General features: G+C 44.8%; 1 protein-coding gene across 1 annotated transcript in view; it reads left to right on the top strand.

Moving 5' to 3' along the window:
* Positions 1–14,638, top strand: part of LOC144180038 (neural cell adhesion molecule 1-like) — a 189,808-nt gene extending 175,170 nt beyond the window's left edge. The window contains exons 12-14 of the mRNA XM_077708445.1: positions 12,729–13,001; positions 13,396–13,659; positions 14,583–14,638. Of these exons, the coding sequence (XP_077564571.1) occupies positions 12,729–13,001; positions 13,396–13,659; positions 14,583–14,638 (593 nt within the window). The remainder of the gene's footprint in view (positions 1–12,728; positions 13,002–13,395; positions 13,660–14,582) is intronic.
* Positions 14,639–17,008: the final 2,370 nt, after the last annotated feature.

Below are 17,008 nucleotides of genomic sequence, written 5' to 3'. Positions count from 1 at the left end.
TGTTAGCGGCCGTTCGTCGTGTGACAGGGGCACATAAAAATCTTTCCACCAAATGGCACTACTAGTCCTTCTCAAATAAGAAAAAATGATGGCCCAAGTCGAGGCGCTTGAAGCTCCGGCCGCACCAAGTCACCGGCCGCGCTGCATTGATAGCACGGAGGTTGTTTACATCCGGGCAGCAAGTCGCGTCGCCAGGGCAAGTTGAGTCGCTGCAGTCGGGTGCGTTGGCGCGCTGGCACGAGAATTCAAATTGTCTATATATGCGCAAGCAAGCAAAGCAGATGAATATTGCAATTGTCTGCAACGGCAAGAACTGTCTCTTTGTTAGCAGCAGAGTTTGACAACACCTACCGCCAAAATAAACAGATTGAAACAACACGGCCGCGCTGTCTGCTTGTGATCGCGCTGGCTGAAGCATCTATACGAGTATACGTACGGTACCGGTTTTTTAGCTGCATGCAACCGTCGCGTCCTGCTTTCTCGTTCTAATTAGTATTAGTCCACGGTTGAAGTGCTGACACACGGAAGCAACACAAGACTAACATGGCGACCGCCCGCTTGAGATGATTACCCCAGATGGGGAGATTATTGTGGACGTGGTTGTATACAAGGAACCGAACGCCATCTCACAAAGGGTGTTAAGTCGTTCTAAATCCTCCCTTTTGCTACACGGATGGGCAACGGTACTACCATGGAGGTTCGTCCACATTTTTAGACCATGCCTAGGGAGTACATTTTTTGCTATAAGTACTTTTAAGCGCACATTACTTGATTAAAACTCCATTTCCGGCTAGTTTGCGTTTACAGTGTAGAGCGGTTTAATTTATTTATTTTATTTATTTCCAGGTGCTCTCGGCCGGTTGGGACTTTGGAGGGGTGGGGTAGGAATCCGACATAACAACCGTCATGCCAAGCATAAAGTCAAAATGTATAGACGATAAAAAAACTAAAAAAAATATTACATCACTACACTACATTCTGCAGCTTACAAGGCACATAACATACATCAGGAAATATACTTGACAATACTATATCCTACAACGTACATGAGACGCGTTACAGCAGACACATTCAAATTTACAATAGCACAAAAACCATCAAACGTTCACGAAGACTCACGAGGATAATTTTTTGTAACATCGTTTTCGAAATGTTCTTCAGTTTGAGAATCACGTATAGCATACGGTAATACATTCGAGTCTTTTATTGTTCTAGGGAAAAATGAGTATGCATATGTGTTCACACGACATTGAGAAACTAAATATTATCTGGGTTGGCCACTTCGTAGGCTTTAGACTTGACGGGGCATTAGGCACTGCTATGCATCGAAGTAAATGTATCTTCTGAGAGCAAAAACAAAATTTAACTCTGGAAATGCGATGGCGTTCTAGGTAGGGTTGCATATTTTGTTCTTGCAGCATCTGTGCTACAATGAATACCAGAATATTTTGAAAGAATAGCTCTACCCCTCTTTGTAGCCGCTCAATTTTTCGAATTAGTCCTTTTTGATGAGGGTGCCTTATGATGCTTGCGTATTCCAGTGTACGCTGATATCTTTACGGAGGCTGTAGCCATTTTGAATTTGCGACGTATAGCAGTTCGGTAGAGCAGATATTAGTGATATGTTGGTTCCAGTTGAGCTCTGCAGTTATTGTAATCCAAAGTAATTACATTAGGTAACGGTAGCAAGTTCAGTGGAACTTAGTTGATACTCAAAATTTTGGACAGGCTTTACTTTGTAACTGGAAAAAAAATTCGTTTTTTCTTTTTTCTGCATTTTCCCAATTTCACACCATTTTTCAAGAGACGCCAGTGCTTCGCTGATCATTTTTTATCATTGTGGTTGCGTATTTCAAGGTAAACCAAATAATCACCAGTGAACAGTGTAAAATTAATATTTAGATTAAGATAAGAACAAGTATTGTCGCTGTAAACGACAAATACCAGTGGTCCGAGGACAGACACTTGAGGGTCCCCAGGGGGTACGAGTAAACAATCGGAATCGTAGCCGTTTATGTCCACCCGCTGCGTCCGACGTGCCAGATACGACCTCATCCATTCCACTACAATGTTATTGTTACCAAGCAGCTTCAATTTCATAATTAATTCGTTATGGCAAACCCTATGCAAGGCTTTTGCGATATCAAGGCATATTTCAGCAACCTCTTTTTCGTTATCTATTGCTTTAGAATAGTGTGGGATGATCTCAAGAAGCTGCGTTAAGGTTGATAGCTTTTGTCAGAAGCCATGTTGGTTAGGATGTAGTATTTTGGTATTTTCTTGGTACTGATATATTTCTTTCGAATAAAATGTTCGAGGGGTTTGCAGCAGACACATACTAAGGAGATTGGTTGGTAATTCTCAATATTCTGCTTGTCTGCGGTTTTGTGTAGCGGCGTCACTTTTGCTTTAAGCCAGTCGTCTGGACCCGTTTTTGTTTGCAAGGAGGCATTTAGGATTATGTCCAAGAATCGAGCAACCTATTCAGCTTATCTACGTATGAAGGCATTTGGAATTCCACCCGGACCCACAGATTTATGTTCCAAAATGTTTAGCAGGAGCGATAGTATTGCTTCATAGCTAATTAGTACTTGTGGGATGTCAGACAGATGGAAAAAAGATGTTGCTCTAGTTGGAGCACTTCATTGGGAAACATTCGAAAAGACAGACTGGACGAACCTACTATAGTTAGACGTTATTTTGGAACAGTCTGGTTTGATTTCGCCGTTAAAAACAATGCTCTATTGGCTTTCTGCGGTTTGTGACAAGTGACACCTGAATTTTTGCGGGGAAGACACCATTATGTTTTTAAGTGTTTCCTCGTAATATATCTGTTTTTCTTGCCTAAAGTTTGTTCGCAACAGTAAAGCTAGGTTAGATATCTTTTCATTATTTTTTGCTTTCCTTTGCCTTCCTGTTTGTCGCTTCAGACGATCCATCTCTCCTGTATCCAGGGATTACGCGTCTTTTTTCTTTTGTTTCCCCTAATGGTAGGACTGAATGTACACAGTGCCAGATAATGGTATTTTTAGTCTTGTCTACAACACAATGACGTCATCGTCAGGACTCAGACTGTCTAGATGAAACGACAAGTACTCAATGATGCTCGTGTCGTCAGCGTTAGCAAAATTGGGGACATGCGGAATGCATTCTTTAACATTTGATGCCGGAGCATAAATTTTGATTTGTCATTAGATCTGTTTTTATAGCTTGATATAAATCTGTTTGATATTACCGTAAAAAGTTAAAGCAGTTTGACATAACGTTAAAGATGTCCAGTGCGAGAGGGGCTGTGGCATTTTCTCTTGGCACGTTTCAGTACTAGGCTTGCGTTGACATAGTAAGCAGCCACCAAAGGGCGCTGCATCCTTTCAAAAGGCCTAAAAAGTTGAAAAGTATTACAACATCTGAAAAGATTTTTTTGAAAAGTATCCTGTAAAGTTTTTCTATTGTTTTATTGTAATTAATGCGTCAATTCATGATTTTTCTTCCTTATTTTGTATTTAGCGGTCTAACAAAGGCAGCCTCCGTGGCAACGGCACAGCGCGAAGATCACCTACAAAACTTTGCACTAGATACCATGCGCTTACGTGGCGCAATCAGATTGACACCGGATTCGTAAGCTTAGAAACCCAGGTTCGATCCAGAATACGGAAGCAGTCACCTATTCTACGTCTCTCAGTTCTTGACATGGCGTTACGGGTGATGCGTTCGCTGGACGACTAGTGGGGCCCCTAAAGTTCTCTGCACTTGATACGTTATGGTAAACGGACCTCCCTAATCAGCCGCGTTCGTTTAATTTGTCGGGGTTTCTGCCCCAAGGCTGGTTCCTGATCAACAATATCACATTATGAATGAGTCCCCAAGGTTGCCCCCTACCATGAATCTAAAATCATTACTATCAATTGCGAATTACTTTACCGTCGTTGCACATCAAATAAAATACAGCATGAGGAGATTACGCCTCCAATTTATAGCTTGATTCTGAGGTGAACCTGAGGCAGTCCACTGCGCAGATCGAAATGGCTTTGCTTTGGATTTTGTATGCTTTCATCTAATGGCTGCGAAAAGCATTTTCGGTATCTCTAAATACTTCCACATTTTTCCTGGCATGGATAACTTAAGAAAATATTGCTAAATATGTTTTCTTCGACTCATGAAGCGATCGCTTTAAACATATGCTTCAGAAATCGAATTCCTTCGAAGCAAAGGGAACGGGGTCAGTACTCAAAATCTACTTATACTGTTTTGTATTTTATTCTCTCCTGACTCGCTTTCCTGAAGTTTTTTTGAATGTGTGCAGTACAAAGAATACTAAAAAGATCCCGTAGAAACAACCTTCTGCCTTGATACTACCACTGAAAGAGAAAGAGAATTAGCTTTAATGCACAAAGGGCCCATAGTTTTCGGGCGGAAATCGAATATCCGATAAAGCGACTGAACCGTGGGGTTGGCGGAAGCTGGCACGATAAAATTTCCCGCTTTTCTTCTCGAACGGAAACGGAGGGTATCTTAGTTTTATGTGCACATTAACACACAGTCAACAAGCTACAAAAGGGTGCCGTCGCAGCAAAGGTTCCCGTCGGCATACCAGCACTTTGTACTATCTTCGTTTTGAAAACGAAGGTTCTTTAGGTCTTTCGAAAGGTTTGTGTGTATACAATATGGGAATGCCAGTATAGGAATATAGTGATCGGCATCCAGCAAGGGCTGCAGTGTCAACAATGTGGTGTTTTCTCATGGTTTCTGAAATTCTGTCGCCAAGCCCAAAGTGCTTTGCCGTTTCGACAAAAATAGACCAGGGTTTAGTGCGCTTGTGCGCAACGCCTTTTATCAGAATGTTTGTTTTGCTTTTCAAGCTGTATATCACTAACAGGTAGAAATGACCATATCCCCAATGCGCTTCCTTCCCTTTTCTTTTCCCGCAAACCATGACCACAACCATAGCAGCGCCAAGCACGACCGAATGACCATAATTTACTTGTATATAGTGGCTGGGCAAGACCTGTAGGGCTGTAGGAATGGTATTACACCAAATGATTAGCTCACAGAAGAGGTATCATCTTAAACGTCGTCGCCTAGGGCTGACTCACAAAATGGCCGATGAATAGCACTGAAAGTCGCCCACTGCTCAAAGAATAAAGAACAAGTTTTAAAATGTTCCTAGTTGCACCAAAATGTTCACAGAAATTTCTATATTGGATGTGGAGCAACACAACGGCACGCAAAATTTTGTAAACCTCTGTACGGGAACCGAATTCATTGCGGAAGCTCGATGGCTGGTAACCTTTCTGGTTAACATTCCTTTAATCTACCAAATAAAAAGGTGCGTTACATACGTGTAATGCCGACTAGATTGGTTAGATGACCCTGTTAATTACCAAAGCTTTGATTAGGCAAACAGCAAGCAACCTAGCGCCCAATTAGCTTTGTTTGGGTCCGAACGAGGGTATGCGGGATTGATAGTAAATGGGATAATACTGAATAAACACCTTCGGCAATAGGACACCCACTCTTTCGCAGTGAGAATATTATACAGCGCACGGGTTAGCAGCGGAAGAGGACAAGAACATGTGCTGTGCATTAGAAAGCAAAAAGAAAAAAAAGCGTTTCCCGTACGCCGAAATCCAACCTCGCTCCCTCCGGATATAAGACCCACGTGTACACGATTGACTGCATTCCTAGCGCAGACCTTTTGATTGGCTTCGTTACTTAGGTGGTTCACGCCTAACGGAAAATTCGCGCCTTCAAAAATTAGCAGTGGCCTAGTTTGGCTATTCCAGGATGTAAGTAGGGTGAGCTCAGGTTAAGCTGTTTATTCTTAGGTTTCCTGGTTGTGTAGCATTAGCTGATTATCGTGCTTACTGCTGCTAAAACGATTTCCAATCCAATCCAATTCAATCCAACCCAGTCCAGTTCAGTCGCGGCGGCGGCGGCTCAGGCGCGCCAGCTGTGTGCCGTTTCACTTTCTGTATCCATGGCTATACTACAGTGGCAAAGGCCCGCTATATTGTTGCGGCGCACCAGCCATCGGTTCCACACCCGCCCACCCCTCGTATGATCATCAAGTGGACCAGGCCGCCACGTGAGGAACGGAAGCTGCTGGACGAGTGCGGTGTGGTTCTACAGGCGTACGCCGGTGTTGCTGCCACGCACGAGCCATGCGTTTACCCACACGGCCCCCCCTCGCATGGTCATCAAGTGGACAAGGCCGCCACGTGCCGTGCTTGCGCAGCACGGCTCTCCAGAATCCACGCGAAACTGCTCAACCTCGGCCAGTGAAGGTCACGCTGCAATACTTCAAAACGAACTTAGGTTGCTTCAACGGGTCATGAAACTAATATTGACCGCAGTAACACTTAGACATTTGAAGACAGAAAACGACCTTCCTGGATCAGAGAACGAACTAGAGTAAAAGATACTATAGTTCAAAAGAAAAGAAAACTAAATCACCTTGGGCGGGACACGTAATTAGGCGGAATAAGTAACGGGGTACTGCAGGGATGACAAAGTGGACATTGAGAGGCGCGTAGAGAAAAGGAGAAAGGCGAATTACTCGACGGAGGAAAGAAATAGGGAAATTTGGGGGCAAAGAATGGACTCTAGGACCCAGTACAGAAGCGCTTGGAGGTCGATGTGAGAGGCATGCGTCCTACAGTGGACCTAGTGAGCTGCTGCAGCTGATGATGAGCCGATAGCTGGGCCTCCGACGAACGGAGGGGCGGTCAGCTTTGCGGTTTCTCCAGCCTTGCACAACTACTGCAAGCTGCAGCAATTTTTTTGAATTCACAGTTTTTAATGGAGGGCGTTTTCTGAAGAACCATGCGGTCACTTTTCTCCGTCTTTGTTCAGCTGTCATGGATAGAACTGCGATGCGGAATCGTAATTACGGGATTGGGGGGCCCTGAAGCAGCGTTTAGGCACCGACCGCTTTGGTGTCACGTGAGTTTTTCCATAGCAGCATAGGTGCACTCGAAACATAAATTTGCGGTATTGTTAATTGCTCAATACAAGGTACAGTTTTAGAGGACCATGCCGAAGAAACCCGCCTAGATCTGACGAGGAAGTAAATTTGTTCGAAATGCAGCTAACCAACCCAAGGAGAAAATAACTAATTTGGCGACAACCTAATCTCCGTAGTCATTATGCTTCTCCAAGCATTTCCTGTAAATCAGCAGGGAGACATAATTTTGTTAATGTTTAATGGCAGTCAGATTAGAAAAGCCCGCTTACTCCGCTGGATCCACGCCTTCATGAGGAAAAAAATTCCTGCTCTCTACATTACACTACATCCAGGCGAACCACTAGATGGAAGCAATTTCAAATGATATTTGAAATAAAAACTTTGTCTTTCGGAAATTTGCTTTATTTTTCCGTGTTTTTAATATGCATGCTAAGGGATAATTACTTCGCTACTATTTTGTTCATACTAGTCGAAGCGTTACAATGTTTATCCAACTAGCGATATGGCATGCGGAAACCAATTTTATTTTGCCAGCTGCCACACGCACCTGTCGTATTGGCTTGTTTGTTTTGAAGACATTTTGGTGATTATGGGTAACTGGAGCAGGCAAAGCGTCCAAGACTGCCCCGTAAAGACGTTGAATAGCCAAGAAATCCGGCCCTCGCCGTTTAGACACGAGGTAAAATCAAGGGTACAATATTTTTTTACCTTTCTAGCTTTCATTAGCTGTCATCGCAAAATGTTCCGCGGATGCTTGTAAACCTACAATTTTGATACAAATAGCAAAAATGTTGAACTCGAGAAGCGAAACTTGCACTCAAAAGTTAGTGTTCTAAGGATGGTTGCTGATACATAACGAACGTTGACTGATAAAAATTGTTAAGGACGAACACTTCGTGCAGCCTTTTACAAGGCAATATTTCAACTAAAATTATTCAGAAACAACCGGAGCTTAGCTACGACCGCTTTACGTGGCCGACGATCAAAATTAACAAAGCACAGGACGCCTGAATACGAAAAGTGTACATGCACCATATTTATTTCACTTCATTTCGTTTCCCACTTCTCAGTGTCGTAGTTTTTGTTGGCTTCGTTGTTCAATGGTTTAGAACGGCGACATAAAAAGGTATTTAACTGTCCCTGTAATCTGCTATTTTGTTGGGTGTAATATCTAGGGTGTTAAGATATTTGCTTCCAAAGATGCTTTCACTGTTTGAACCAAATATGTTAGCCCCAATTGCAACAGTTTATGTCGAAAGAGTTCGATACATAGCTTCCCCTAATACTATCGCGGTATCTTTTCATTCTATATACAAACATCGGAAAGCCTCTTATCATTGGTATTGAAGCTGAGGGAATAAAAACTTCTTTAACACTATACCTCCACACCGCCCAAAAAACAGGTGGGAAGTAAGCTACTACCAGCGGAAACGTTTCTTTGCATTTATCTACACGTAGAAGGTGCAGCACGTGTTTCAATTTTAGAACTACTGAGGACGAACTCTAAAGCCAGGGCTTGAGATCAGATGGTATTGGAGTGCAAATGAATGTATTTTTTGGTTCGGGAGTCATGTAGGGGGGCGCGAGAGTATGACAATGCCACAGCACACTTCTGTGACCGTGGTCTGCATTGGGGTCAAAACTCGATACATATTGCTGCCATTTAAAAGTAATAGTAATGAAAAGAAACTGTTATCTCTCATGAAGCTTAATATCGATCACCACTCGCTTTCTGATCCAGAACAATATCGCGTGCGGTACAATAATTGCTCGGAGCATGTTTTTGGGGCTCCTTGAAGCTGTATGCTTGCTCTTGTCTTCCTTACCATGTTTACGTTACTGCCACGATAAATATTTATTCCTCACATATTTGCTGATGCATTTTCTTCACTCATAGCGACGAGCAAGAAGTTCTAGCAGATTGCAAAATTGGGAAGAAGAGGGACATAATTTGTCAATTCCACCAACTAAGCTTTATCTAAATGAATAATTAGAGGACCACATACTGGGAACATAGCGGCAGCATGATTTATTCAACCATGATGAAGGGAAGCAATGCGACTGCGGAACAGCGAACACCAAGATAAGATCAGCGTTTTACTTTTCGCTTGTAAATGTGGCCATTCATACCTCACGGCTGGCAACAGAGCAGAGACCGGAATTAACGCTCGGATGGGAGCACGGTTGTGCACAGCCCTTGTCAGCGAAGCGGCCAATAAATTATCCCTGCTCGCGGCACAGCGGTCTTCCATCGCAATACTGTTGATGGCACCAGTTGGGCACAAAATTCACAAGAAAGCAAGCGGCAATGCGCCCTATTCCGTGTCATTAGCAGGTTCCGCCCAGTCGAAGGCAGCCAGTCGTGAACGCCCAAAATGAACACAGGGCGTTCTTCTATGCAAGTGTTGGTTTTGGTTCTCCCGAACTGCTTTGTTAACCCGATTCCAGCCCGTTACGCTGCAAACATCAGAAAATAAGGACATCCCGTATTTGTGTCGTTTTGTGTAATTAAAAGGCGAATAATGCGGGGCACAATAAAGCAGAAATAAAAGTTCTTCAACCAATGTACAAACAGCAAGTATCCGTGAAAACAAACCAAACGTGCTGATTGCCTCTCAGGAGTCCCCAAAGGCAATTTTTGTACATTCTGCATATTTATCCTAGCCTGAAAGGATAGCCACTAAAAAGAGGCCATGGCGTCATTCTCACGTCACAATGGAGTCTGGGATATACTATGCGCAGTAGTGTAAAACATCATTTCAGAATTAGTTGCGTTCCGCACAAGCTGTGTAGCACAGACAGGGTCGCCTTTACTGTGGTCAAATTGTGTGACCGAATGCCAATGTGCGCTGTTGGAGGTGTTCTTATTGCTTACTATAGAAATTTTATTTCGGTCCCGCCCTGAAAAACTATAGTATCCTTTGAAAATTACTGTTGTCAAAAAAAAAACACGGTCAAACACATTTGATGTCTTGGTATGCCTGTAACTGCTTCTATGTCCGCTAATCAAATTCATGTGCAGTTGGCTCAGCATTGCATTCAATGTAACAAAAATGTGCATAAATTCGAAAATTGTTAGGTAGCACGTAAGCATTCTCAGGCATCGACCTGGAGTGAGCGAATTTTTCCGCTCTTGTTGAAATAATTAAGCCTCCGGTATTACACGCAAAAAAAAACATGCTGTAATGCATGACGATATTGTACAACAATGACACTTTTAGGGTACCGGGACAACCATTAGGTACATTACTCGAGCTGCACGTGGCTCAAATTGGCTACACCTGATTCAACATTGTTTTTATTGATCGTAGCTCAGAAAATGAGTAAAATGTTCAAGTTCAGAATTGTGCACCTTACTTAGTTTTCGTTTCCTCTCCGGTGCACTACTCTGTTTTCTGACTTGAATAAGCGAGCCAAAAGATTAGGTTGTACTGGGGAAGAATGCGACTCAAAGAAAATTGCGGGGACCCGAAAGAAATATTCCGCTACAGGAAAATGTAACTTTGGATAGTATACTGCACACTGGAACAAATAAACGTCAGTAAGACAAATGCAACAAACAAACCGCCCTGTTACGGAAACCGTTGAACTGCACAGAATATGTTTAAAAAAAATGCACGCAGCAACGCTGACCAAGCGCCAATTAGATCAGGCAGCCTAAGTTATATAGGTCTGTCAGTTCCGTTTACCTTATTTCCTAAGTGCTGTTCACTGCATTTAAGTTTCTGCGCGTGGAGAGAGATAACTCCAGTACATATAACAGACACCAGATTTCTCATGCATATATAAGCATTTCGCGTTTATTCGACGTGAGTTGTACTCAGTTATCTAGAAGGGAGCTGAGAAGTGCCAGCCGCACCTTATCATTTTATGCTCTATTTAGGTCATGAAAAGAGCACAGAAGTACGCTTACATTAAATTTGCTGTTGTTTCGAAAGAAGCAATAACATCAAAGCTAACTTGATTTTCTGAAAGTAAAGTATTAACATCGCAAGCAGGCGCTTGCTGAGCGTAGATTTAAAAAAATGTCGGCAGAGCAAACAAAATAATGAGAAAAAAAAACGGCACTCTTTACACGGCATATAACTTAGAGGGCAGTTTCGGAAGCCCCTTAGGCGAAAAGGTTTCAGCAAGTAAATAACAAAGGCAAAAAATGTTCGGACTAGCCAGGGTCTGTTTTTTTAACGCCTCCACTTCTTGCTTTGCAATTTCCGTATTAGGCAAGAGCTCTTTTTCAAACTACTCTTCCTCTGCTTTTGATATCGAAGCCAAATATAAGGAAGGTTTTTGTTACTCAAACACTTCAAAATGAACAAACCAATTCATTTTAGAGTTGAATAGAGTCGTTTATTTTGCATAACAGGGGGCATGCTGAAGGACTCAGAAAAAGCTGAGGAAAAACAGCTTGGCGGAGCCACAGGCCTCCATGTTGGCAGGTGTGTAGCGCGTTGAAAACATGTTCAAGTACCTCTTGCACTATACGATTAACTCACAGCTTGACGGAGCCAGCAACGCCTACATTAACAGCTTTACAGAGCATTTAAAACATGGGGAAGCAACTCTTAAGCCATAACGCGCACTCATATACACCACAGTTAGACAAACAATATAGAAATAGCATGCAACAAACTGCGCCAGCAAGGCTTCCACATAACACAGAAATATTACGCAGGGTTTACAAAAACGGGTTACAAGCCGCGGGGATTGTATTGTAAAAGCTGTCACAAGCGTACGAAAGGATCCAGGTAACAACTGACTTATATAGCATGTGCTGAGGAGTGACAATTCAATTGTTTTATTTACAGAATTCTAGTTTTGGGATTCTTAAAAAAGAAAAAAATGAGAGAAATAAGGAGGGAAAGAGAAAAACCTCATACATGCACACAGTACGTTCGACTAATAGAAAGCGAATGTTATTTATTAGGACTGAATCTATTATTGGACTTATAAATAGTTTTATAGAGACATTAAAGTCGATGTTGTCAGATAGTTTTCTGAGGACTGTAATGGTTCCATTAGAAAGCAATTGTTTTTCATAACTGGTTCTGGTTATGGGAGTATGTTAATTTGAATGTCCTAAAGAGTATTACATTCCGCTGGGTTCATTGTATACAAGTTGTGCTTTTTCAGGATACTTTGGAGCAGTCTAAAGTAACAAATCTGGTCCACTCGAAGCATGGAGTATTTACTGAATGGTGGAGGCGTTCGCAGGTGACTGATGCAGTCTTTGTAATTAAAGTAAATCCTAAGCATTTTTTCTTCTAGGTAAATATTTTTTAAATCTTTGCCAGTGATAGTTCCACATACAAATGCAGCGTAGCATAACTTTCAGTAAAAAACGGTGTAATGCAGCTGTTTTTTTAACCACAGTGGAATGAGGTGCGCGATCCGGTAAAACATTCCAACAATTCGGGTGTGTTCATTGCTTAATATTGTACTGTGTGTATTCCAAGTGTTTCTTATTCCCAGGAACTCTGATCTGGTTTGAAATTGGCGCCCGCGTGTGGGGCCCAGCACGTGGAAAAATAGCGGGAATCTCGGCGTGATGGCACGCGGAGGAGACAGACGATGACGAGAAAGAAGAAGAAAGATTCTCGGTCGCCATGTTAAAGCTTGTTTTGCCCTGTACTTACTGTAAATACAGTTTGCCTTTCTTGCTTTCCGTTCGCCTTTGAGATTCTTCAACAACTGGTGCCGAAAGACCGGGAGCTGTGGAACGCCCTACAGTGAAAGAGACAGCGGAAAAGCTTCGGTTGTCCACCAGGAGGGGAGCGGTGCGACCGGTGTTTGGAAGCAAGGATGAACCGACTGAAGGAGAAGCCTACTGCTCGGCGGCAACAGAATACTCGTCTCATCAATGAAGCAAAAGCTGTCTTGGATACGGCAGACATCGGCGAGCTGGCGTCGTTGCGTGAAAGACTGCAGGCCAACAACGACGAATTGGAAAGGCTGAATGTTTTGTTCGAAGAGCACCTCAAGGACGAAGATTTCGGAGCGGAAATGGAGGCTGTACTGAAGTACGAAGACGCCGCTAAAGGTATGCTAGCTCAATTAAAGTCAAGACGTGTCACCTATCCCAAGGAACCCGGCACATACGCGGGTGGATCAACGCGAGGAACTAGCGCGAGGCAGTTCCGTCAAGCTTCCGACACTCAAACTGCAGTCCTTCGACGGGGAGATATGCCAGTGGCCTAGTTTCTGGGAGCATTACCAGGCGTCTGTTCATACCAACGACTGTCTAACTAAGGGAGAAAAGTTCCAGTACCTACGTACGCTTCTCAACGGCAAGGCAGCTGCGTCTATCGCGGGCCTTCAAGCGACGAGGGAATGCTACGATGATGCCGTCGACATTCTTAAAAGGCGCTTTGGTGACACTCGACGCATCGTTCAAGAGCATCTGGCTCGATTGAGGTCTCTGCCCTCGGTGCAAGCATCGGACGACGTGAAGGGTTTGCGCAAGCTTATGGACTACGTGCACTGCCACATGAGGGGACTTAAAGCCCTGAACATCAGTTCGGCTACCTATGCGACCATGCTGACGGACATCATCCTGCAAGCTTTACCAAGCGACGTCGTCGTTGGCTATCATCGACTGGTGGCGACTTCTAAGACCTCATCCACGTCGCGCACCAAACAGCAAGACGAAGGCGGGCGGTCGCTATCCCCGACAACTTGCGAAACAGGCACGGCACAGCGTGAGCTGCAAGGTCTTCTTGAATATCTGCTGGTAGAGGTAGAGAGTCGAGAGCGAAGTGGGTTGGCTGATCGGCAAGATAAAAGAAGTCCTCGAAGGGGATTTGACCGCAAACAATTGGCGCACCTACCAACTGCAGCCGTACTGCATACTGTCGCTTCACAGTAAAACAAGACCTGCTTCTTTTGCTGCTCTCCGAAGCATTCTACCGAGAACTGTGATGTAACTATCACGAAAGAAGAAAAGTTGAAGAAGCTCGCCAAAGACAACCGATGCTTTCGGTGCACTACGCGTGGGCATCGTTCAAAGGATTGTCGCCGGAAAGTAAAGTGCAGCAAGTGTCAAGGGAGGCATGTTTCATCTATGTGCGATCCAACGTGGCAACCCAAGAAAGCTGAAGTCACAAAGAGTGTGAACGCTAACAGCCTTCACACAAGCACGTGTTCATACTTGACTAACGAGGTACTTCTGCAGACGTTCCGGACTTGGGTTGTCGGAAGTCAGCGTTGCGCGTACATTCGTGCCATAGCAGATGGTGGAAGCCAGACAACGCTTATTCGGGAGGACATTTCCAAGACCCTATGCCTGAAAGAGCTTGGAAGTACGAGTCTCCAGTTGAATACGTTCGGACAGGCGGCTACGACTTCACAGCGTCGGCGCCTCGTGGAAGTACGTCTTCGCAGTCAGTACGACGGTACGGAGCATCTTATACAAGCCGTTGAAGTCCCATTCATTTGCCAAGATGTTGTCCAAGTGCCGGCTGAACATGACTTCGTGAAGACACTGGAAGACAGTGGTCACAACATCGCCGACAAACTTATATACCGGGCATGGCAGCCGTACCTGGTATTGGGCTGCTTGTGGGCTGTGATCACCTCTGGCAGCTGATGACTGGAGAGATAAAGCGCTGCTCTGGTAACGCAGGCATGGTGGCTCTTGACTCCGTCTTCGGATGGATGTTCAAGGACCTCTCTCATTGAGTACATCAGTTAACTTGACGATGAACACCTGCGTTCTACGAGTGAGTGCGAAAGCGGAACCAGCAGACAGCATCATGCAGAAGTTCTGGGAGCTTGAGAGCATAGGTATTGTGGACCAGGACAATACTATAAATGAGGCCTCGGACGTTCTCTGTGAGTTCAAGCGTAACGTCAAGTTTAAGGAGGGCCGCTACGATGTTGCACTCCCATGGAAAGATAATGGTGGTCGCTTGGACGACAATAAGACGCAAGCTATGAAGAGACTTCTGGCTCTCGGGACGAAATTGTGGCGCCATCCCGAATTCGGGCAGCAATACGACTCCACCATTCGGTCCTACATGACTTTGGGACACGCAGAGCGGGTAAAGGAAATCGGACCGTCATCCTTTCCGGTGTATTACATGCCGCATCATGCAGTGATTCGCAGCGAGTCCACGACTACCAAGGTCCGAGTGGTTTTCGACGCATCGTCACATGGGCCGGAGTACACGTCCCTCAATGAACACTTGGAAAAAGGCCCAAGGCTTCTGGCAGACTTGACCACACTGTTGATAAAATTTCGGTTGCATCCCATCGCTCTGACCGCAGATATTGAAAAGGCGTTCCTGCAAATCTGCATTCGAGAGCAAGACAGAGATGCACTGCGGTTTCTGTGGTTCAAGCAAGTTCCCTCGGACGAGAATCCTAAACCTCAAGTGGAAGAATGGAGGATGACCAGAGTACCGTTTGGTACCACAGCAAGCCCATTTTTGCTGAACGCCACCTTACAACATCACCTGAGACTTGTCAGTGGTTCTTTTCGGGACACGGCTGCCCTACTCGCAAAGTCGTTTTACGTGGACGACTTGCTCGTGGGAGCCGACACCGACCAAGAGGCGCACCGTGTTTTCACGGAAGCTAACGCTATACTAGAGTCAGCAGGTATGCGTCTTAGGAAGTGGACCTCTAACTCGACACACCTACAGCAGCTGTTCGAGTAGGAAGAAGGCATCACTTCTACCGACGGAACACTCAAGATTCTTGGCATGGTGTGGGAGCCCCGAAGAGATCTCATGACAATAGCTTCAAAGTCTGTACTTAGTTTTTTTGACAAAGATCGAAACTCCGAAAGATCAGTGCTCCATACAGTGGCACGAATTTTCGATCCTCTCGGAATGATCACACCATTCACAGTTCAAGCCAAGATATTATTCCAAGAGATATGGAAACGGGATGTCTCTTGGGATGAGGATCTTCCACTTGACATCGGAGCGCAATGGCGACGTTGGCGATCGGACCTCCAGGAACTTGGCAGCGTTAAAATACCTCGCTGGGTACATTTATCGCCAGAGGCTACGGCAGCTCAACTGCACATATTTTGTGACGCGAGCCCAAAGGCATACGGAGCATGCGCCTATTTGAGGCTTCAAGACAACAGCAATTGCGTGAAAACAGAACTGGTGATGGCCAAGTCAAGAGTCGCTCCTATGAAGACGTTGACATTGCCGCGACTCGAGCTTCTCGGCGCCGTCCTCGGGGCCCGGATGTCAAATTTCTTGGAAGCATCTCTTGCCAAAGTACCGTGCAACGTCGAAACTATATTTTGGACAGACTCCCGCATCACTCTGCATTGGATTACGGGTAATACATCACAATGGAAAGAATTTGTCAAAAATCGAGTCACTGAAATTCAGACTGACGGCTAGGACACAGTGGTGGCATTGTCCCGGAAATTGCAATCCTGCCGATCATCTCACTCGCGGGGTGTCATTGCACATTCTGAAAACTGATGAACGATGGTGGCATAGACCCACGTGGTTACTGAAAGACCCTAGAGATTGGCCTACGGAAGATTCAGAGATTGGGTTGAAAGGCGTCGACGAAGAAAGGGAGAGATGTGTGCAAATCTGCTTTGTGAGGACTGTGAATCCCATCTTGGACTTGGCGCGGTATTCCAACCTGTTGCGAATTCTCCGAATCACCGCTTGGATTCTGCGATTTATCAGAAATTGTAGAAATGTTGCCAACCGTATATCTACATCCATCTCAGCGGAAGAGATTAAGGACGCGGAATTGTACTGGATCCGCGTTGTTCAACAAGACAGTTACGGTGAGGAGCTCGAGCGGCTCTTGAATCAAGCTCCTCTCAACTGCCGATCAAGCATTCGGATGCTCAGTCCGTTCCTTGACTCAACGGGATTGATGCGTGTACGAAGCAGGCTAGAGTTCTCTCAAGAAGAACAGGAAGTCAAGCACCCCCTCTTACTGCCACCTTCTCACGCGTTCACCGAACTTGTCATTCGCGATTGCCACCAACGAACCCTTCATGGCGGGACTCAAGACACACTGACCGAGCTAAGACAGAGACTATGGGTCCAGCGCGGAAGACAG

This window comes from Haemaphysalis longicornis, unplaced genomic scaffold (genome assembly GCF_048455015.1).
Source record: "Haemaphysalis longicornis isolate Haplotype H1 unplaced genomic scaffold, Haemaphysalis longicornis Haplotype H1 scaffold_4, whole genome shotgun sequence".
Lineage (NCBI taxonomy): Eukaryota > Metazoa > Arthropoda > Arachnida > Ixodida > Ixodidae > Haemaphysalis > Haemaphysalis longicornis.
This window is presented reverse-complemented; position numbering and strand designations above follow the sequence as displayed.